Source organism: Amblyraja radiata, chromosome 8, assembly GCF_010909765.2.
Source record: "Amblyraja radiata isolate CabotCenter1 chromosome 8, sAmbRad1.1.pri, whole genome shotgun sequence".
Lineage (NCBI taxonomy): Eukaryota > Metazoa > Chordata > Chondrichthyes > Rajiformes > Rajidae > Amblyraja > Amblyraja radiata.
In genome coordinates this window covers 7,641,442-7,666,054 of record NC_045963.1, presented here as the reverse complement: position 1 = coordinate 7,666,054, position 24,613 = coordinate 7,641,442, and the positions used below count along the sequence as shown (strand labels likewise).

The 24,613-nt window shown below is 44.7% G+C and overlaps 1 protein-coding gene across 1 annotated transcript in view; it reads right to left on the bottom strand.

Moving 5' to 3' along the window:
- The window catches only part of ttc27 (tetratricopeptide repeat domain 27), a 177,984-nt gene that overhangs the window by 96,044 nt on the left and 57,327 nt on the right, over positions 1-24,613 (bottom strand). The window contains exons 7-8 of the mRNA XM_033025128.1: positions 11,708-11,841; positions 7,303-7,415 (exon numbers count right to left, since the gene is read on the bottom strand). Coding sequence (XP_032881019.1) covers positions 7,303-7,415; positions 11,708-11,841 — 247 coding nt within the window. The remainder of the gene's footprint in view (positions 1-7,302; positions 7,416-11,707; positions 11,842-24,613) is intronic.

The window sequence follows — 24,613 nt, the reverse complement described above, 5'->3', positions numbered from 1 at the left end:
TGGAAAGGCTTAATAGGACCACAAACTGGATGTCTTGCATCGGATACCCAACTTGACCTGCTCTTGCATTTACAGTATTTATTTGGCTCGTTCAGTTTCTGGTCAAAAATAGCTCAGATTATTTATGTTCAGAAGTTCTAGGAGCAGAATTAGACCATTCGGCCCATTGAATCTACTCCTCCATTCAATCGTGGCTGATCTGTCTCTCCCTCCTAACCCCATTCTCCTGCCTTCTCCCCATAAACCCTTGACACCTGTACTAATCAAGAATCTATCTATCTCTGCCTTAAAAATATCAACTGACTTGGCCTCCACAGCCTTCTGTGACAATGAATTCCACAGATTCACCACCCTCCGACTAAAGAAATTCCCCCTCATCTTCTTCCTCAAGGAACGTCCTTTAATTCTGAGGCTGTGACTTCAGGTCCTAGACTCTCCCACTGGTGGAACCATCCTCTCAACATCCACTCGATCCTGATGTTGTAGGACTCGGCAATGGTATTGTGATTTAATGTCAAGGATAGATGGCGATTGCTCCATCCATTAATGGCATTGCAGTTACTTGCTACTTCTCAGCCCTGCCCTGAATGTGGTCTGGAAGTTGCTGTGTTGCAAGAACTGCTTCCTTTACTGTGGAAGTGAACATTGTGCAATTATCAGTGAATAGCCCTCAATTCTGTCTTTATTATGGAAGGTGGTCATTGATAAAGCAGCTTAAGATGGCGGGGCCTTTTACACTGCCCTGTGGGATTCCTGCAATGATATTCTATGGGATATGTGGGAAGGAACTGCAGATGTTGGTTTAAACAGAAGATAGACACAAAAAGCTGGAGTAACTCAGCAGGACAGACAACATCTCTGGAGAAAAGGAATAGGTGACATCAGAGATGCTGTCTGACCCGCTGTGTTACTCCAGCTTTTTGTGTCTATCTTTGACATTCTGGGATGTCTCATCTCCACCAACAACACTACTATCTTCATTTGCACAAACACTAGTTATTGTAGACTCAGTGTTGTTTGGCATCGCTAGTGACACCATCCATCATTTCACTGATATCTGGGAGTTATCCCATCAACTGGGATGGGTTCCTTGGTCAGAGATGAGTTTTACTGGATCAGTCTGCTTTTGTTGTGAAATGAGCAATTTTCCATAGCCTTGGCTGGATGCTGGTGCTTCAACTATAGCGGATAAATGCAGATGGATGTGCAGCAATACTATAGTTGGGATGTTGTCCAATCTCACAGACTTTGCTATATCCAGTGCTCACAGTTATTTTGTGTTACCAGAGTGGAGTGAATCAGATTTGGTGAAGAATGGCTTCAGTGAAAGTAGAAGCCGAGAGAGGTCATAAACTCATCGGCTCCCACACATTATTCAGCTTTGTCGTTGACATTCACATGGTTGGTCTCCACAGTTGTTGAGAATGGAAGTGTTCTTCAGCCCCTTCCTCTCAGCCCCCATCATCCACCGCCTCTTATGACCAGATAACGCAGGATTGCAATCTGATCGACCTGTTGGCTCGTTTACCTCCATCTATTGCATGCAGTTGGGACTCATGTCAAGGTTGGCTTCGTGCTGCTGATGAAATGCCTTTCTGCTCTGCTCACTCGATTGCAATGGAAACATCACCTGACGGATGCCATTGAGCCATTCAATTTGTTCTAACCCATTTAGCACAGCTACAAAAGACGTCCAAAAACGTCCAGGTTTGTAGGTTAATTGGCATGGTATAAATGTAAAAATTGTCCCTTGTGTTGGATAGTGTTAAGGGCCTGTCCCATTTGCATGCGATTGCGTGCGTTTGGCACGACCAAACGGAAGCGGAGTTCACGCGTGACGTCATTTGCGTCTTGCTGACCAATCAGCTGGGCAGGAGGCAGGCCGACTGAATTTGGGCGTCGCACGGCGTCGGGCAGTGACGTCATCACGCGACGCCACGCCGGGCGGTGACGTCATCGCGCAATGCCACGCGCTAGGCGCACGCCGTCAAGACGCTACGTATGACGTCAAGACGCTGCGTACGACCGCAATGTGCCTGCGTGCCGACAGGTCGTCGGCGCGCGAAGATTTCGGCCACTGCCAGAATTTCGGAGCCCCGCGCGATATCGGGACCAGCCCCGCACAACAGAATTTCGGAGCCCCGCGCGATATCGGGACCAGCCCCGCACAACAGAATTTCGGAGCCCCGCGCGGCCATACGGTGCCCGTACACCTCAAGCGATCACGAGGTCACGTAATTTGCGAGCCAAGGTCGCGTAAGTGGGACAGGCCCTTTAGTGTGCGGGGATCCCTGGTGGGTGCAGACTTGGTGGGCCGAAGGGTCTCTCTAGACTAAACTAAACTATAGTGCCACACAACATGTGTAGGAAGGAACTCCAGATGCTGGTTTAATTCGACAATAGACACAAAATAGTGCCACACAACATGATGGTTGGCACCACAGAGGGAAAGTGATCGTCTCCACAAGGACTGTGCAATGGTCAATTCTGATAATAGATCCGTAATCAAGCAAGGACAAGGTCAAATATGTCATCCCTCATTGTTTTGTCACTACCCCCTCAACCACTGTGGCAAGTAACAACCTCGGGTCGTGGCCAGGCAGTCAGTCACCTCCAGATTCAAGGACAGTTTCTTCCCAGCTGTTATCAGGCAAATGAATCATCCTACCACAACCAGAGGGCAGTCCTGAACTGCTATCTACCTCATTGGTGACCCTTGGACTATCCTTGTTCGGACTTTACTGTCTTTACCTTGCACTAAACATTATTCCCTTATCATGTATCCATACATTGCAAACGGCTTGCTTGTAATCATGTATTGTCTTTCCGCTGACAGGATAGCATGCAACAAAAGCTTTTCACAGTCCCTCGGTACACGTGACAATAAACTAAACACTGTCACTATTGGTGATGAAGACAGAAATACATTCAGTGTCACAGATACTTTAAGTTCTTCTCACAAGTTTTCAATCAGGAGGAACACTGTCTCACCGGCTGAGTGAGGATAGTGAGTGGTAATTGGGAGGAGATTTCCTTGCCCAGGGATGAACTGGTTTAATGAGAGTTTGAGAGGCCTGGGGTTCATGTTGAGGAGTCTCGGTGTTATCCCTTACCAGCAGTTTACCAATGTGCTACCCTTTCTGCAAATCAGCAAATTCTGGGCCTAAAAGGGAACAAAATGGCAGCGGCGGGAAATTCAAACTAACAACGGTCCCTTACCGCGAATCGGCTTCATCTGCTTCAATTGCCGACTGCGGTTTATTTCCATCCTGGACGAGGTCTTGACCTACCACCTGACGTGGGACCACTGGAGGGTCGCTCCGGTTGCGGTGGTCTGTGGTGTTTTTTGGCCGTTTTCGGCCGTTGAACGATCGTCCCCCTGCGGCCTATACTGCTAGCTTCTAGCTGCTAGCCGCCAGAACCGCTAGAATCCCTGCACGCTGCCCGGAGAGGACGCTGGCGTTGACTGTTCGCCGCTTCTCCACCCGCTGTTCCCCCCCCACCCCTGTCTGTTACCTACCTGTTACCTATTACCTACTTGCCTGTCTGTTCCCTCCTGTGCCTGTGCACCATCGACGCTGGACACCTCCCTGCACCAGTGAGGGAGCTGGATCCTCTCTGCACCCGCACCGCTGGATCCTCTCTGCACCCGCACCGCTGGACAACCTCTCTACACCCGCACTGCTGGATACTCTCTGCACCCTCATCACTGGACTACCTCTACACCTGCTCTGCTGGACAACCTATCTGCTCCCTCAATGCTGGACACCTCGCTGCATCTGCAATGCTGGTCAACCTCTTTGCTCCCTCACTGCTCGACACCTCGCTGCACCCGCTCTGCTGGACAACCTCTCTGCTCCCTCACTGCTGGATTCTCTCTCCACCTGCACCCGCACCGCTGGACACCTCTCTGCACCCTCACCATCATGCTCAAATACTCAACTCTGCAGATGACTGGTTTCTTCAACAACCACATCCCGTCCTGCATCCAGGTCATTAAACAGCTTAGACTTCTACGTCGACCCCGTTTCATCCACAGAGGCTCTCGGCGCAGGCTTGTTTACTTCAACCACGGACATTCCATTCCATCCATCTGCTCACTACCACGCACTGCCCCCCCTCACCCGCGTCACCCCCCATCCCAGCTGACCGCACGCACTGTCAACCGGGACAACCTCAGATCTCTCCAGCCTGCCCCCATCCCTCCACCCTCTCACAATGCCAACTTTGCCCTCCTCAACACCAGGTCGCTCAACAACAAAGCCCTTGCCCTCCATGAACTAATCCTTGACAACACTCTGGACTTCCTTCTGCTCACTGAGACCTGGCAACAACCCAATGTCTTCTTCTCCCTCAATCAAACATCCCCACCTGGATTTAATTACATTTCCAAGTCCCGCCCTTCCCGCCATGGAGGTGGCCTCGCTGTTATTTTCAACCAGAATTTTCGTATCACTGAACTCACCTTCCCCCCCAATAGCATCATTTGAATTCCTCGCCTTCAAAGCCCTTTCCTCCATGACAGTCATCCTCATTTACCGGCCACCTAAACCAAACCCCTCCTTCCTATCTGACTTCACTGAACTCCTCACACTTGCCTCATCCCTCTCCCCACGTCTGCTGCTACTTGGTGACTTAAATATTCACATGGACTCCCCCACCTGCAAGCTCGCATCTGAATTCGCCTTTTTACTTGACAACTTCTCTCTCACTCAGCACGTCACCTTTCCCACCCATGACAAAGGTCACATCCTTGACCTGGTCTGCTCCACAAATCAACCGGTACTCGACCTCCATCCATGCCTCTTCCCCCTCTCTGATCATAAGCTTATACGGTTCACCATCCCTTCTCCGACACCTCGCCCCTGCTTCCTCCGAGAAATCACCTTCCGTAATCTAAAATCCATTGATCCCCACCATCTCTCTGACCTGCTCTCCGCCACTCTCCCCCTGGACTCAACCCATATCTCACTTGATGATCTCACAAACCATCTCAACTCCACCTTGTCTACCTCCCTTAACACTCTGGCCTTCCTCAAAACAAGAACCGTAGCTTTCAAGACATCTTCACCCTGGTACACACCTGCACTTCGTAAACTGAAACAGACTGGTCGCCGACTTGAACGACTCACAAAGAAATCATCTCTCACAGTCCACCATGAAGCTTACAAACTCCACCTCACTGACTACAAAGATGCTCTCATTGCTGCAAAATCTGCCTACCTCTCCTCCATATTCACCGACCCCTGCCTAAACCACAGAACCCTCTTCTCCACAGTGGGCAACCTCCTCAAGCCTCGAGCCAACACTCTCTCTACCTCTACTCCGGGTCTCTGCAACTCATTCCTCCACTTTTTCGCTGATAAAATCAGCACCATCTATCAATCTTTATCCCCTGTACCCGACTCCCCAGCATCTACTCCACCACCTACCAAGGCCCCTCCTTTCAACATCTCCACTGACCTCCTTACCCCTCCTCCACACTGCTTCCTCTCCCAGTTTGACCTGGTCACCCCTATTGAAATCTCCAAACTCATCAGCTCTTCCAAACCCACTACCTGCTCCCTCGACCCTCTCCCCACTCCCCTGTTGAAGTCCTGCCTCCCCGTTCTCTGCCCCTACCTCACTAATCTCTTCAACTCCTCATTGTCCCAAGGAATTGTCCCCTCCGCTTTCAAAACTGCTGCTGTTACACCAATCTTAAAGAAACCTGGTCTTGATCCCTCCCAATCTCAAACCTCCCCTTTCTTTCAAAAACCCTGGAGCGTATCATTGCGTCGCAACTTCATTCCCACCTCCTTGCGTATAACCTACTTGAACCCCTCCAATCTGGCTTTCGCCCCCTCCATAGCACAGAAACTGCTCTCCTCAAAGTCCTCAACGACCTCCTCACCTCTGCTGACACTGGTTCCCTCAACATCCTCATCCTCCTCGACCTGAGCGCAGCCTTCGATACAGTGAACCATAACATCCTGCTCACCAGACTCAAAGACCTCGGCATTGAAAGCTCTGCACTCAGCTGGCTCCGTTCCTACCTTTCCAACAGATCCCACTTCATCTCTCTCCACAACCACACCTCTGCTACAGCCACAGTCACTCAAGGCGTTCCCCAAGGCTCCGTACTCGGCCCCCTCCTCTTCATCATCTACATCCTCCCCCTTGGTCAGATACTCCGCCACTTCAACCTGGACTTCCACTGTTACGCTGATGACACCCAGATCTACCTCGGCACCAATCCCCCCACAACCCCCCCCCCTCTCCCATATCAACTCCTGTTTGTCAGCTATAAAAACCTGGATGCAACATAATTTCCTCAAACTCAACAGCGATAAGACAGAATTCCTCCTCATAGGCTCCAAAGCCACACTCAGCAAAATCAATAACCCCACTCTCACCATCGACGGCACCACTGTCTCCCCATCTCCCCAGGCCCGCAACCTTGGCGTGATCTTTGATTCCACCCTCTCCCTTGAGCCTCACATCCGCCATGTCATTAAAACCTCCTTCTTTCATCTCCGCAACATCGCCAAACTCAGACCCTCTCTCACACCTCCCGCTGCTGAAAGACTCATCCATGCCTTCATCTCCTCCCGACTGGACTACTGCAACTCACTTCTCCTTGGCATCAGCTCAACCTACATCAACCGACTCCAACTGGTCCAGAACGCAGCCACCCGACTCATCACCCACACCAAATCCTGGCATCACATCACTCCAGTCCTCAAACAACTTCACTGGCTTCCCATCTCCCACCTGATCAACTACAAAATCCTGATCCTCACCTACAAAGCCCTCCACCATCTGGCCCCCCCATATCTCACTGACCTCCTCTCCCCCTACCAACCCTCACGGTCCCTCAGATCCACATCAGCCGGTCTCCTCTCCATCCACAAGTCCAACCTCCGCAGTTTTGGGGACAGAGCCTTCTCCAGGGCAGCTCCCAGGCTCTGGAACTCCCTCCCCCAACTGATCCGCAATTCCGTGTCCCTCACCATCTTCCAGTCCCGCCTCAAGACCCATCTCTTCACCTCTGCCTATCCTTAGCCCCACGTCCCCCTCCCTTTTCATCTGTGCATTAATTGCCTCATATTGTGTTTTGTATTGAATTCTGTCTTTGTGTACTAGTCATGTCTCTACTATTTATTTCATTCCCCTTACATGTTTTTCCTCTACCTGCTAAATTTTTGTAAGGTGTCCTTGAGACTCTTGAAAGGCGCCCATAAATAAAATTTATTATTATTATTATTAAATAGAAAAGGAGCGTACGTGGAAAAATCCACTGACTGATCCAAAAATGCTCACCAGATAGCCAGGATTACAGCCAGCTCCACTGCGCTCAGATCCAATGCCTCGTCCTCCACTCGATCCACCAGTTCAATTGAATTCAGCAAAGTGTCATCACTCAAATCGAGATCCTGTTGGCAAATTAAGGAAAATATCATCTCAGTGAGGAGTGTATGTCGTCTGCATTATTTGAGTTATTTATCTATTCCATATTGGTACCAAAAGAGTTTAATATCAACGAAAACCTTTGTTCCCTCATCACTGGTTCATCCATCTCTCGGGCAAGTGTCTAAGACTTAAACGGAAAATTTACAAAGATGGTGTAATATAGGGCACACATCTGCGCTGACATCATGACCATTAGTGTGCAAGAGCAGAGTGAACCATAATGTCGCTGTCCGCTGGCCTTCTCTCAGCTCCCCATTACTGCAAACATTATCTATCCTTGTTGTTCCAGACTTGACCATTCCAGTGCGCTTGCATCCTCACTCTGAGTCTCTATAAACCTGAGTTTATCGAAAACTCTGAAGCACGAGTTCTAATTCACATAATGCCCCATTCATCCTTTATCATTTTTAGCTTAGTTTAGTTTGGAGGTACAGTGCGGAAACAGGCCGTTTGGCCCATCGAGTCCGCGCCGACCAGCGATCTCCACACGCTAACACTATCCCACACACACTAGCACCAATTTACACCTATACCCAGCCAATTGAACTACAAACCTGTACGTCTTTGGAGTGTGGGGGGAAACCGAAGATCTCGGGAAAAACCCACGTACAAACTCCGTACAGGCAGCACCTGTAGTCAGGATTGAACCCAGGTCTCTGGTGCTGTAAGCGCTGTAAGACAGCAACTCTACCGCTGTCCTGGTATTTGCTGGCTTGACTTTGCATTCAGAAACATTCTTTGTCTCGCAATTCTTTAATTTCCTTCAGCCATAAAATCACTGATTTGTCAGCACTCCGTAAATACTCGTCTCTTGAGAATCCTCACATCTCCTATCAGCTACCGCCATCATCTAGTGAGGCCATATAATCTATTCTTCTCTCCCTCTCTTCTCTCTACATCTTCCCTCCCTCTCCATAACCTTCCTCGTTTAAGAGACTCGTTAAAATCTACTTCCTTAACCAAAACTACATCGTTCAAATTGTGTTCAATGACTTGCCTTTGAAACAGGGTGATAAAAGTTGATACTTTGATTCTGTTTTTCTCTCTTCCCCCTTTCTCCTCGTTTTAATTGTAGTCATGGAAAGTATCAGACGGATTTTATTCTTTGAATCGACAACAACTTTTGTGCTGATGTCCTACTTTGCTGTTGCTGTGGACTGACTGCCTTCTGCCAATGCTCTCAGCAACCTCACATTATTCACATGGACTGCAATTTAATTTCCATCAACCAGGGTTTTATGTGCTGTAACTTTCTTTCTAACCTGGTCTATGGACTCTTGAAGCCATTCTGACATTTTAAAAACAAGATTAGTAAACTCCATAAGGTTATAAAAATGTTATAAAAACCCTGGGCAAAAGACTGTGCATGCATCCTATCTATTCCCCTCATGATTATACACACCTCTATTAGATCACCTCAGCCTCCCGCACTCCAAGGAGAAAACTCCTTGTCTGCTCATCCTTTCCCTAAAGCTCAGTGACTCGGGCCCTGGCAACATCTCTGCACCCTTTCAACATTTAATAACAGTATTCCTACAGCAGCATGACCCAAACAGAAGACAATCCCAGGACTGAGGCTTCAGTGAAGTCTACCACACACTTTAGTGTCATCTGCAGACTTAACAACCACAAAGCGCTGGAGCACACCGTGTTCTGTGTAAGATTCCAGCATCTGCAGTTCCTTCAGTCTGAAGAAGGGTCTCGACCCGAAACGTCACCCATTCCTTCCTTCTCTTCACAGATGCTGCCTGTCCCGCTGAGTTACTCCAGCATTTTGTGTCTGTCTGCAGGTTCCTTGTGTCTACAAACACACCTTACGCATTTTCATCCAAGTTAGTGAGATGAACCACATGGCGCACGTGTTTGATCCCGACTACGGGTGCTGTCTATACGGAGTTTGTACGTGCTCCCGTGAACGCGTGGGTTTTCTCCGAGATCTCCGGTTTCCTCCCACACTCTAAATACGTACAGGTTTTTAGGTAAATTAGCTTGGTAAATGTACAAATTGACCCTAGTGTGTGTAGGATAGTGTTAATATGCAGAGATCGCTGGTTGGCGCGGACCCGGTGGGCCGAATGGCCTGTTCCCACGCTGTATCTCTAAACTAAACTAAACCAATCCTGTATCATCCTAGATCCCATGTCATCTAACTTTCAAGAAGTTCCTGCTGAATTATACGAGGCAACGTTTACAGCCTTGTCAACCTTCTTCGTTACTTCATAAGTCATCGGCGCAGAATGGGTGGGGGAAGGGGGGGAAGAGAGGGGGGGGGGGGAGAGAGGGAGAGAGGGAGCTGTTTGAATGACAATAAAAGGCATTCTATTCTATTCTATTGTATTCTAAACTGCATTAAACCATTAACTATTTCTCTGCCCACCCGCCTTTCTGATCAAGATCCTGCTGTAATTTTTTATAACCATCTTTCAGATTTACAGTCATACCAATTATAAACAACAGAACACACAAAATATATTTTAACATGAACATCCACCACAGCGACTACCCCACATTCCTCACTGTGACGAAAGGCCAAAAAAAGTTCAAACCTCTTCCCTTTTTTGTTCTCCCGCGGTCGGGGCACTCGAACCTTCCGTTGTCGGGGCGATCTTGGCTTAGCAACCGGCGGTCGAGCCCTCCGCATCAGGGCGATCAAGCTCCTGCATCGAGGGGACCTCAGGAAGATTGTTAAGGGCTTGGTCACGATAGAGGCAGGAAACATGTTCCCGATGTTGGGGGAGTCCAGAACCAGGGGCCACAGTTTAAGAATAAGGAGTAAGCCATTTAGAACGGAGATGAGGAAACACTTTTTCTCACAGAGAGTGGTGAGTCTGTGGAATTCTGAAAAGGTGGAGGCGGGTTCTCTGGATGCTTTCAAGAAAGAGCTAGATAGAGCTCTTAAAGATAGCGGAGTCAGGGGATATGGGGAGAAGGCAGGAACGGGGACTGATTGGGGATAATCAGCCATGATCACATTGAATGGCGGTGCTGGCTCGAAGGGCCAAATGGCCTACTCCTGCACCTATTGTCTATTGTCAGCTCCGGGCGATCGGACTCCGGAGTCGGGGCTGATCGAGCCTTCTGCGACTTTGGAGCTTCCCGACATCAGTCTCTGCCTGAGACTGCAAGCTCCTCGATGTTGAAATCCGCAGGCCGCGGTTTTAGCGTAGATCCCAGGCAAGGGATCGCAGGCTCCAATGGTAAGTCCACGGCGCAAAGAGGCTCAGTCAGCCTTGAGCAAGGCCGCCAGCTCCATGATGTTAGGCCGCAGAGATACAAGCAGGAAAACAATCGCATCTCCGACAAGGTAGGAGATTGAAAAAAATTCCCCCCTCCCCCCCCCCACATAAAACAAACCAAAGAACATTAACACAAACTTTTTAAAACACACTAAAATAACAAAAAAGACAAAAAGACAGGCAGACTGTAGGCGAGGCTACCATTGTTGACGGAGCCACCTGGATGTTTGCGGATGAGATGAAGATAGGTGGAGGGGCAGTTAGTGTTGAGGAAACAGGGAGTCTGCAGAAGGACTTGGACAGGCTGGGAGAGTGGGCAAAGAAGTGGAGTGTAGCAAAGTGTACAGTCACGCACTTTGGTCGAAGGAATAATGGCACAGACTACTTTCTAAATGGGGAGAGGATTCTGATATCGGAAGTGCATGTACACAAAAGGTTAATTTGCAGGTTGAGACTGTGGTAAGGAAGGCAAACGCAATGCTAGCATTTATTTCGAAAGGACTAGAATATCCAAGGGTGTAATGCTGAGGATAGACCCAAAGTGCTGGAGTAACTGAGCAGGTCAGACAACGTCTCTGGAGAAAAAGAACAGGTGACGTTTTGCGTCGAGACCCTTCTTCAGACTCTATAAAGCGCTGGTAAGGCCTCATTTGGAATATTGTTGCAGTTTTGTGCCCCGTGTTGTGTGATGGTCTGGGCTGCGGCCACAGTTTGCTGTAATTTCTTGCGGTCTTGGATGGAGCTGTTCCCAAACCAAGCTGTGATGCATCTTTTTATTCAACCTTGCCAACAAAGGCTCCCTCCAGCTGCTGATCTGTGGCTACAGGAGGAACGTGACTAAGATTATACAGACAGTGGCAAGTGTCGTGCCATACTCTACCACCACCACCTGTTAAAATCAGGCATGAGCAAATACTCATTTGAACCAACCTTAAGCAGGACACGATTATGTTTATTATAAACATTGAAGTGAATCAAAGGAATGCTACTTTTAAAGTGTCATTTCATTCTGGAGTTACCTTCGGCAAGTTTTCCAAAGGCGTTGGTGTTAACGTGAGATCAGTTTGACAAAGGGCATCACCTTCCCGCCGGACATCCAGGATAAGCTGAGCCAAGTATCTTTCCTGGAATCGGGTACGCTTCCCCAAGGCACCTTAAACACAAGCAAGTCTGAGTTTACATTCAGTGTTGACCATCGAGGCTGGCAGGCTTTCAGAAACTACGGTGGATGGAAAAACAGGATATTATACTCACTAAATATAAAAATGAATTTAAGATCTATTGTGCGACACGGTGGTGCAAAGAGACAGTTGCTGCCTTACAGCGACAGAGACCCGGGTTCGATCCTGACTATGGGTGTTGCTGTACGGAGTTTGCATGTTCTCCACGTGACCTGCGTTGGTTTTCTCCGAGATCTTCGGTTTCCTCCCACGCTCCAAAGACGTACATGTTTATACGTTAATTGGCTTGGTATCAATATAAAATATAAAAGAAACACTAAAAGCGACTGGGCTTGTATACTCTGGAGTTTAGAAGAATGAGAGGATTCTTATTGAAACATATAAGATTACTAGACTAAGTGGGATCCGTTGGGTCCCATGTTCACATGGGCGGGCTGGTCCCCAACACAATATTCCACCTCTCCACCAATTCCAATATTGGTGGCAAGTGGGGGGGGGGGGGGTGAGGGGCTTTCTGGAGCGCTAGTATGGGTGTTGTGGGCTGAAGGGACTGGTCTCCAGAGGCCTAGTATGGACATTGTGGGCCATTTGGATTCTTGGAGCGGTAGCTCAGTCACTCAGGCCTGGTGGGCTGGCAGCTCGCTCATGACTGGTGGGCTGGCAGTTGACTCACGGCTATTCCTTGAAATTCCATTTCAAGCAGGGTGCAAGGCCACCAAATTCAAATCCATTTTCCTACCATTTCAAGCAGGGTGCTAGGCCACCAAATTCAAGTGAAGTTTCATACCACTTCAAGCAGGGTGCAAGGCCACCAAATTCAAATGCAGTTTCATACCATTTCATGCAGGGTACAAGGCCACCAAATTCAAATGCAGTTTCATACCATTTCAAGCCGGGTGAAACCACCATAAAACTACACAAAACACCACATAAACACCACACTCACAGTTCAGCAGATTCAGTTCAGTTGATTCACAGCTCAGACAGAGTCGTGACCTCTCCATCCCCCATCTTGCAGAGACTGAGCCACAGCCACACTTCCGGGTTTTATAATCCCTCCCCCCTCCCACTGTAAGGACGTGGCCTTCATGGCGTGATTGACAGGAGAGAGATTCTCAACATTATTTAAACACTAATAACACTTTTATTTTTCATTGATGGGAAGAATCTTCTGCACCTGATGAGCGGAGGGGGACTAAGTAAGATGGCCAAAAACCACTGCCGTAAGTGGTAGCGTTTTATCTAAAATCAATATACAGAACAACAGGAAGTGGTCAAGATCAGAATTTTAGTAATATAGATAAATTAAGGGTTTGGACATGCTAGAGGAAGGAAACATGTTCCCGATTTTGGGGGAGTCCAGAACCAAGGGCCACAGTTTAAGAATAAGTGGTAAGCCATTTAGAACGGAGATGAGGAAACACTTTTTCTCACAGAGAGTTGTGAGTCTGTGGAATTCTCTACCTCAGAGGGCAGTGGAGGCCGTTTCTCTGTATACTTTCAAGAGAGAGGAAGATAGGGCTCTTAACGATAGCAGAGTCAGGGGATATGGGGAGAAGGCAGGAACAGGGTACACATTAGGTGGACAATCAATGCAGCGAATGGGAGGCGATGGCTCCAAGGACATCCCATTCTCAACAGTAATGGAACCCAGTGTGAGAGAAAAAACTTCCATCTCAGCTTTCTGCCGAGATCCTCACCTTAAATAAACCAGTTTAGGTATAGAGATACAGCGAGGAAACAGGCCCTTCAGCCCACCGAGTCTGCACTGACCAGCCATCCCCGCACACTAACACTATCCTACACCCACTAGAGACAATTTTACATTTACACCAAGCCAAGTAACCTACAAACCTGTACGTCTTTGGAGTGCGGGAGGAAACCGAAGATCTCGGAGAAAACCCACGCAGGTCACGGGAAGAACGTACAAACTCCGCACAGACAGCACCCGTAGTCAGGATTGAACCCGGGTCTCTGGCGCTGTGAGGCAGCAACTCTACCACTGCGCCACCAGTCTACACCAACTTTGATTCACCTCAAGGAGTATGGAGGCAAGGCTGAGATGACGGGACATAGCAAATGGTCGAGAAGCAGTCAACAGCCCAGCGGTGGAACTGAAGACCTGCCCCCAGAAACTATCTGTGCTTCTATTCAAGTTGCTCCAATACAATTACAACACCACCATCGACTCAATAATGAAGAAAACGTACATACAATTTACAAAAAGAAATCCAGTTAATCTCCACCTATTTAAAATCACAATCAAAAGAAGATCTGGTCGAATGACATCAAGTAGCACGTACTCACTAATAGATTAGATTAGATTAGATTAAACTTTATTAATCCCCTTATTCAGGGGAAATTCTGATGTCCTTGCAGCACACTAATAAAAATACAACATAGCATTCAAAAAGAAGTTCAACACAAAAACATCCCCCCACAGTGATTCACACTGTGGGGGAAGGCACAAAGTCCAGTCCCCATCCTCTTGTCCACCCAAAGTCGGGCCTATTGAGGCCTCCACAGTCGCCGCCACGGCGCCCGATGTTCTCGCCGGGTGATGGTACTCCGGCGTCGGGAGAACCCCCAGCGGCTTGGGGTGCCAGGAACGGCCGCCTTCCCACCGGAGCCTGCGGCTTCCAAGCCAACAGACCGCACCGGACGGAGCTCCGCACACTGGTGATCTCGGCGAGATGTAAGTTCAACGTCGCAGCTGGCCGCTCCACAGAACCGCGGCTCCACAATGTTCTTATCGGCGGTCCCAGCATACTGGAGTTCCAGCGCGGCGACCCAGGAAAGTCATCGCCCGCTCCGCAACAGCGCTCCAGCGCTGCGCCGCCGCCAAAGCCGATGTTCTGGCCAGGTCCCCTCAGGGAAACGTCGCTCCAGGACCCGCTGGTAGGCCGCAAGGACAGGTCGAAGTCGCTGCTCGGAGGAAGGCAACCCCTCCGACCAGGTAGGGACTCGAAAAGCAGTTTCCCCCTTCCCCCCCACCACCCCCCACACATAAAAAGATTAGGCCCCCTGACTACACACTCAACGTACTAAAAATAATAAAAAAGAAGGGAAAAAAACGGACAGCTGCAGGACAGGCAGCCGTTCAGGACAGCGCCTCCTCCGGAGATGTTCAGTTTGGGTTTCACCAGGTCTATCTGACTCTAAACCTCATCACAGCTCTGGTTCAAACACCTCTGGAGGTGAGGTGAGAGTGACCTCCCTTGACATCAGGAAACAGTTGGCATTAATGGACTCTGATAGAACTGGTTTAAACCTACACCGCATATTAACGATGATAGTTTTGGATGTCACAAGCCAGTCACAAGAGATGTCACAAGCCACAAGCCAGGATGTCACAACTCCAGTTCATCCCTGCTGGAGCAACAAAATAAAATACAGAGGAACATACAGGATCAGCGTCTGTGGAGGGAATAGATAGGCGATGTTTCGGGTTAGGACCTTTCTTCAGACTGAATAGGGGAGAAAAAAATGGAAATGAGAAGTGGAGGTGGGCCAATGCCTGACAAGTCACAAGGTCATAAGGAGTAGGAGTAGATTGAGGCCATTCGGCCCATCAAGTCTACTCCACCATTCAATCATGGCTGATCTATCTCTCCCTCCTAAACCCATTCTCCTGCCATCTCCCCATAACCGACACCCGTATTAATCAAGAATCTATCTATCTCTGCCTTAAATATATCCCATTGACGGCCTCCACAGCCTTCTGTGGCAAAGAATTCCACAGATTCACCACCCTCTGACTAAAGAAATTCCTCCTCATCTCCTTCCTAAAAGAACGTCCATTAATTCTGAGGCTGTGACCTCTGGTCCTAGACTCTCCCACTAGTGGAAACTCCTATCCACATCCACAGTATCCACGTGTATCAATATTCTGTATGTTTCAATGAGGTCCCCCCTCATTCATCTAAACTCCAGGGAGTACAGGCCCAGTGCCGTCAAATGCTCATCATAGATTGACCCACTCATTCCTGGGATCATTCTTGTAAACCTCCTCTGGACCCTGCACACCCTTCCTCAGATATGGTGCCCAAAATTGCTCACAATATTCCAAATGCGGCCTGACCAGCTCCTTATAGAGTCTCAGCATTATCCCTGTTTTTGTATACAAGCCCTCTTGAAATAAATGCTGGCATTGAGTTTGCTTTCTTTACTTCCGATTCAACTTGCAGACTAACATTTTGGGAATCCTGCACCAGCAATCCCAAGTCCCTTTGCACCTCCGATTTCTGTAGTCTCTCCCATTTAGAAAATAGTCTACGCCTTCATTCCTACTACCAAAACTCATGACTCCACACTTTGCTACACTGTATTCCATCTGCCACTTCTCTGCCCACTCTCCCAACCTGTCCAAGTCCTTCTGCAGAGTCCCTGCTTTCTCTACACTACCTGCCACCCATCTATTTTTGTATCATCAGCAAACTTGGCCACAAAGCCTTCAATCCCCTCGTCCAAATCATTAATATACAACGTGAAGAGTAGCGGCCCCAGCACCGACCCCTGCGGAACTCCGCTAGTCACTGGCAGCCAACCAGAGAAAGCCCCCTTTATTGCCACTCTTTGCCTTCTGCCATCCAGCCAACCTGCTATCCATGCTAGTACCTATTTTTGGTCGAGACCTTGCTTCATACCCGACCCAAAACGTCACCAAAACGTCAGAGATGCTGTGTGAGCTGCTGAGTTATTCCAGATTTTGATTTCTATCTTTGGTTTAAACCAGCATCTGCAGTTCGTTCCTACACAAGTCATAGTTGGATACGTGAGGGGGATTTAAATCGCAGAAGATTGAAGTAGGTAACAAAGGTGAGAGGTGAAAAGGAAACAAAGGAATGCCAGTTAAAGAAAGGAGGACTGAAATAAAGCAGAGAGAGGAGCATGAATGAAAGGGGGCAGGGAAGAAAGAGGGGAATATAAGGGAAATATGGGACTCGGGAATGGGAGATGAGTAACGAGAGATATTTCCCATATTTCCCTTTTATCCTCCCCCCTTTCCCCTTCCTCCCAGATCCTCCACGGTGCTCCTACCAGTCTCCATGCATATTCCTGGGAATATTCTCAGGATACAAGCTTATAGTGAGACAGCAAGCCTGGAAAAAGGCCAGGAAGAATTGTGTGGGAAGGAACAGCAGATGCTGGTTTACATCAAAGATTGACACAAAATGCTGGAGTAACTCAACGGGACAGACAGCATCTCTGGAGAGAAGGAATGGGCGATGTTTCGTGTCGAGACTGACGAAGGGTCTCGACCCGAAACGTTATCCATTCCTTCTCTCCAGAGATGCTGCCTGTCCTGCTGAGTTACTCCAGCATGTTGTGCCTAAAAGGCCAGGAAGAAATTTATCTGCAGTGAGGCCAGATATACCCAGCCCACTGTGTTGCTCAAAGTGGCTGCAATGGCTGACAAGGGAAGTCAGAATTTAATAACTAGAAAAGGAGAGGTTCTGCTAAAAGTTCACATCCCTGCCATTAACTTCCAGCAGCACCCTCTAGAACTGGAACGGAACACCAAATAATCAGCGAGACTGAGCAAAAACGTTAAGAATAATTCAGAGAATAGAGCAGATTTGATATCTCTGAAGTAAAGAGGAAATTAAAATATATGGCAGGATGGAAATATATTTTGAATTAATTCTATTTTGAAATGATTGGCAACCTTAATAGAAACAAAGCTATTTTTCCACTAACTCAGCATTTTCAACCTTTAATGAGCAGAGTACATTCGTAAGTGTGACATCTAAAGACAGAATACAACACGGTGAATGTGTGCAGTTGTGGGACAGTTGCCTTCCACATTTACTCAATACTGATTATCGTTCATTTGGAATACCTGGTGACGTAACCGTAAACTATTGTTGTTGACTGTCACTGATTCAAGGGCACACTCCGACATTGTAACTTGCTGTATCAGGTGATGTCGAAAATAAGGCAGTCACAGTGGCGCAGCGGTAGAGTTGCTGCCTTACGGCGAATGCAGCGCCGGAGGCCCGGGTTCCATCCCGACTACGGGTGCTGTCTGTATGGAGTTTGTACGTTCTCCCCGTGACCTGCGTGGGTTTTCTCCGAGTTCTTCGGTTTCCTCCCACATTCCAAAGACGTGCAGGTTTGTAGGTTAATTGGCTTGGCAAATGTAAAAATTGTCCCTAGTGGGTGTAGGATACTGTTAATGTGCGGGGATCGTTGGTCGGAGCAGAGTGTATGACCCAGCGCTCCCCTCCCCCCACCACTGGAAAAAAATCTATGAGAAGGGAAACTGGCCTCAGCTCGGGTGCTGCTGCTGCTTCTCAAGAAGATATCTCACAGAGGAAAGCTGAAATGGAGGAACTCAAGACTACCATTCTAGGTGAGATAAAGAAGCAGAGGAAGGAGTATATGGAGGAGATAAAGAAGCAGAGGAAGGAGTATATGGAGGAGATAAAAAGTTTAAAAGCGGATATGCTGGTGTCTCACGAGAAAAATAAAGAAGACTTAATAAAACAAGTTATAACGACGGTAAAAAGTATGATGGATGAGTGGAAGGAAAAGGCTAATGCCGAGTTACAAACTCAAATTGAGGAGGTAAAGGATATAGCTGCTGGGATGGAAAGAAAGCTGGATGGCAAGATAGATCCTACTATAATTTCGCTAGACCAACAAGGCGAAGCAATTAAAGAGCTAACTAAGATTGCTGAAGTGAATACTAAGGAGACCGAAAAACTCCGTGCCGAGAACAAACGCCTCTTAGAATTATTACGCAAAACAAACGAGAAATGTATTGATCTGGAGGGACGCCAACGCCGTAAAAATTTGCGTATAGTTGGTCTGAGCGAAGGTCGTGAGGGGAGTCAAGATCCTCGAAAATTTGTTGCAAAACTTTTAAAGGATATTCTGAATTTGGATCATGAACCCCTGTTGAGCCGTGCACATAGGGCTCTAAGACGGGCCCCTGGGATAGGTTCATCGCCCAGACAAATGATTGTAAAAGTGGCCTTTGACCATGTCTTCGAAGAAATGATGAAGATAATAATAAAAAAGAGAAACCTGAAATACGAGGGAGACAACATCAGTATTTTTAGAGACTACCCAGCAGAAGTGGCCAAGAAAAGATCACTATTTAGAGAAACAAGAGGTATCCTGAGGAATTTACAGAATACTAAGGATCTGAGATATGGCTTGATGTACCCAGCAACACTGAGAGTAACTTATGATGACAAGGAATATCGTTTCGTTAAGTATACTGAAGCATTGAAATTCGCCCGAGGCATACAGCAGAAGCCAGAAGATGAAGAGAGAGAAGACGCGGAGGAAGGACCCGAGGGAGAAGGAGAGAGCTGAACTTTTACCATCGACCTGTGGTTATGAAATACTCACTTAGAAGGAAGTGGAATAATGGACATTTAGTTGTAGTTCTGTATTAATTATTAGAAAATATTTAATTATTCCATGATAACAGTATTACATATTATAGTATTAAATACAATTGATATTAGTAATTAGCAAATAGTAATATGAATAATAGAAATAATTACTAAGTACTAAGTATATAAAGTTAGTACCCCATCCCAATATATATAGCATTTGAGATAGGAGCTGGTATAATTAACATCTTTTTTTTTTTATTAAAAAAAACGGAAGTCTTTAGATTAATGGCCACGTTAGTGTGGCTTTCACCTTCACATACTACACACTATATAAGTGTAGTTTCTTTTTTTTCTGAGCACCCTATTAACACCCTTTACTTTTTTTTTATTATTGATATTTCTTATTGTTTTTGTTTTTTATTGATCTTATATTATATATTATTTGAATGTAGATGTGAAGGATATTGTGTATTTAGTTTAAGAAGACATAGATGCGGATTAAGGTGGATAGAAATTCTCATTGGATTGATGTCCGGGTGCAACGGGGAGCTGGGGGAGTCAAGAAGGCTACTCCAAAAAAAGCCGCCCTAATAGTAAAATGCATGATATAAAGGTGAAGACTGGGGGTGATGGAGTAACCTTCTGCAGTTGGAATGTAAAAGGAATTAATGAACCAATTAAAAGGGGAAAGGTGTTAGCTCAGTTGAACAGATTGAAGACAGATGTCATTTTCCTTCAAGAGACTCATCTTAAAAAAGATGCTCAACATAGATTAACAGCTAAATGGATTTCTAAGGTGTATCATTCTACATTTATTCATAAATCTAGAGGAGTTGCAATAATTATTCGCAAAGGTATACCTTTCATACAAAGTTCTATTATAGAGGATAAAGAAGGCAGATATGTAATAATTACAGGGGAATTATATTCAAAAAAGGTAATTTTAATGAATATATATGCCCCTAATTTTGATAATCCACTATTTTTTAAGAAAATATTTAATAATATTCCTATATCCACTCAACACAATTTAATAATTGGACGTGATTTAAATTGTACTTTAGATAACTATCTAGATAGATCATCTGCAAAAAGGAAAGCTGCCTCGAAATCAAGTAAATTCATAAATGCTTTTATCAATACATCTAATATTAAAGACATCTGGAGGTTAGATAATCCATCCGGACGAGAATATTCTTTTTTCTCGCCCGTACATGGAACCTATTCGAGGATAGATTATTTTTTAATAGATTCTAAATTACTTCCTTTTACGTATGACGCAAAATATCATAATATTATCATCTCGGATCATGCGCCATTAACATTTAAGATAAAATTAAAAGATATATCTAATAAAACTACTACCTGGAGATTTAACCCTCAGATATTAAAGGACAATGACTGTTGTAAATATGTGATGGATCAGATTAAATTATTTTTTGAAACTAATGATAATCCTGAAACTTCCCCATCACTATTTTGGGACACATTTAAGGCATTCATGCGTGGCGCAATAATATCCGCACAAGCACATCTCAATAAAGAAAATCGAAAAATAGAACAAAATTTAGAAAATGAGATAAAACGTCTAGATAATGAAAATATAAAACAGCCTTCCAAAGAGTTAAGTAATAAAATTGCATCAGTAAAATATAGATTAAATAAAATATATTCTAATCAAGTGATTAAACTTTTTCAACAAACTAAACAAGTGTATTTTGAATTTGGAGATAAGCCACAAAAATTACTAGCACGACAGCTTAGAAAATTAGAAGATGAGAAGATGATACACGGAATTAGATCTGAGTATGGAAATATATTGATTACTCCAAAAGATATTAATGATAGATTTTTACAATATTATAAAAATCTTTATTCGTCAAAACTAACAGGACAAACAGATAGTATGGAAATATTTTTACAAGAATGTCAAATCAATAGCTTAGATCAGGAAGGTAGAGAATTGTTAAATGCTGAAATAACAGTAAAAGACATTATAGAATCAATTAGTTCGCTAAAGAACGGAAAAGCAGCGGGCCCGGATGGCCTGAGTGCAGAATTTTATAAAAAATTTCAAGATCTGATTTCTCCAAGATTACAAATAATGTATAGATATGCATATGACCAAGGAAAATTACCAGAATCTCTAAATGAATCCACAATTACACTCATCCCTAAAGTAGATAAGGATTTGGAAGATCCTGGATCATATAGAGCGATTGCCCTTTTAAATACAGACCAAAAAATATTAACTAAGGTCTTATCTAGGAGATTAAGTTTAGTGATCTCTAAATTAATACATTATGATCAAACAGGTTTTATCCCAAAACGTTATTCATCCCATAATCTCAGACGCTTGTTTAATATTATATATTCAAAAAGAATACGAGATACGGAACTAGCGGTTATATCATTAGATGCAGAAAAAGCGTTTGATCAGGTGGAATGGATGTATTTATTTAATATAATGGAAAAGTTTCAATTGGGGGATAGATTTTGTAAATGGGTAAGAATTTTATACTCGAATCCTATTGCAAGAATTTTGACTAACCAAATTTTATCAGCCAAATTCAAACTTTCTAGGGGATGCAGACAGGGATGTCCGTTATCACCCTTATTGTTCGCATTGGTGATAGAACCATTGGCGGAAAAAATTAGATCTGAACCTGAAATATATGGCTATAATACTGATACAACAATTAATAAAATTTCTTTATATGCAGATGATGTTTTGATTTATATTACAAAACCGGAAATTAGTATTCCCAACCTGCTAAACATTATAACTAAGTTTGGTGCATTTTCTGGGTATAGGATTAATTGGGATAAAAGCGAGATTATGCCAATAACAGGAATAAATCTAAATACATTACAACAATACCCATTAAAAGTAGTTACAGACAAACTTAAATATTTAGGGATTGACGTAACTAAAACTCATAACGCATTAATAAAATCCAACTATCCTCAACTATTAGATAAACTTAGAAAAAATATTTTATATTGGAAAACACTTCCTATATCCATGATTGGTAGAATAAGTGCCATAAAGATGGTATTTCTACCACAGTTGTTATATTTGTTTCAGGCTATTCCTTTTTTTCTTCCGAAAACTTTTTTTAAAAAAATTGATAATATTGTCAATAGTTTTATTTGGGATTATAAAAATCACAGAATAAATAAAAAACATCTATGCAAAGCTAAGATAAATTGGCGCCACGATGTGAGTGGAATCGCGCCATTACAGCTCCGCAAAAAACTGAAGTTAAAACGGGGGTAAAAGGGTCAAACAAACGCACTTACCACAGGAGATCGATTGCGAACGGCTCCGGCAGCGTTTAAAAGGTGCGTGACGTCATCAGGCGCGCGATTTTAAGAAGAAATTATGACCCAGCGCTCCCCTCCCCCCACCACTGGAAAAAAATCTACGAGAAAGGAAACTGGCCTCAGCTCGAGTGCAGCTGCTGCTTCTCAAGAAGATGTCTCACAGAGGAAAGCTGAAATGGAGGAACTTAAGACTACCATTCTAGGTGAGATAAAGAAGCAGAGGAAGGAGTATATGGAGGAGATAAAGAAGCAGAGGAAGGAGTATATGGAGGAGATAAAAAGTTTAAAAGCGGATATGCTGGTGTCTCACGAGAAAAATAAAGAAGATAAAGAAGACTTAATAAAACAAGTTATAACGACGGTAAAAAGTATGATGGATGAGTGGAAGGAAAAGGCTAATGCCGAGTTACAAACTCAAATTGAGGATGTAAAGGAAATAGCTGCTGGGATGGAAAGAAAGCTGGATGACAAGATAGATCCTACTATTATTTCGCTAGACCAACAAGGCGAAGCAATTAAAGAGCTAACTAAAATTGCTGAAGTGAATACTAAGGAGACCGAAAAACTCCGTGCCGAGAACAAACGCCTCTTAGAATTATTACATAAAACAAACGAGAAATGTATTGATCTGGAGGGACGCCAACGCCGTAAAAATTTGCGTATAGTTGGTCTGAGCGAAGGTCGTGAGGGGAGTCAAGATCCTCGAAAATTTGTTGCAAAACTTTTAATGGACATTCTGAATTTGGATCATGAACCCCTGTTGAGCCGTGCACATAGGGCTCTAAGACGGGCCCCTGGGATAGGTTCATCGCCCAGACAAATGATTGTAAAAGTGGCCTTTGACCATGTCTTCGAAGAAATGATGAAGATAATAATAAAAAAGAGAAACCTGAAATACGAGGGAGACAACATCAGTATTTTTAGAGACTTCCCAGCAGAAGTGGCCAAGAAAAGAGCACTATTTAAAGAAACAAAAGGTATCCTGAGGAATTTACAGAATACTAAGAATCTGAGATATGGCTTGATGTACCCAGCAATACTGAGAGTAACTTATGATGACAAGGAATATCGTTTCGTTAAGCATACTGAAGCATTGAAATTCGCCCGAGGCATACAGCAGAAGCCAGAAGATGAAGAGAGAGAAGATGCGGAGGAAGAACCCGAGGGAGAAGGAGAGGACTGAACTTTTATCATCGACCTGTGGTTATGAAATACTCACTTAGAAGGAAGTGGAATAATGGGCATTTAGTAGTAGTTCTGTATTAATTATTAGGAAATATTTAATTATTCCATGATAATAGTATTACATATTATAGTATTAAATACAATTGATATTAGTAATTAGCAAATAGTAATATGAATAATAGAAATAATTACTAAGTACTAAGTATATAAAGTTAGTACCCCACCCCAATATATATAGCATTTGAGATAGGAGCTGGTATAATCAACATCTTTTTTTTTAATTAAAAAAACGGAAGTCTTTAGATTAATGGCCACGTTAGTGTGGCTTTCACCTTCACATACTACACACTATACAAGTGTAGTTTCTTTTTTTTCTGAGCACCCTATTAACACCCTTTACTTTTTTTTTATTATTGATATTTCTTATTGTTTTTGTTTTTTATTGATCTTATATTATATATTATTTGAATGTAGATGTGAAGGATATTGTGTATTTAGTTTAAGAAGACATAGATGTGGATTAAGGTGGAAAGAAATTCTCATTGGATTGATGTCCGGGTGCAACGGGGAGCTGGGGGAGTCAAGAAGGCTACTCCAAAAAAAGCCGCCCTAATAGTAAAATGCATGATATAAAGGTGAAGACTGGGGGTGATGGAGTAACCTTCTGCAGTTGGAATGTAAAAGGAATTAATGAACCAATTAAAAGGGGAAAGGTGTTAGCTCAGTTGAACAGATTGAAGACAGATGTCATTTTCCTTCAAGAGACTCATCTTAAAAAAGATGCTCAACATAGATTAACAGCTAAATGGATTTCTAAGGTGTATCATTCTACATTTATTCATAAATCTAGAGGAGTTGCAATAATTATTCGCAAAGGTAT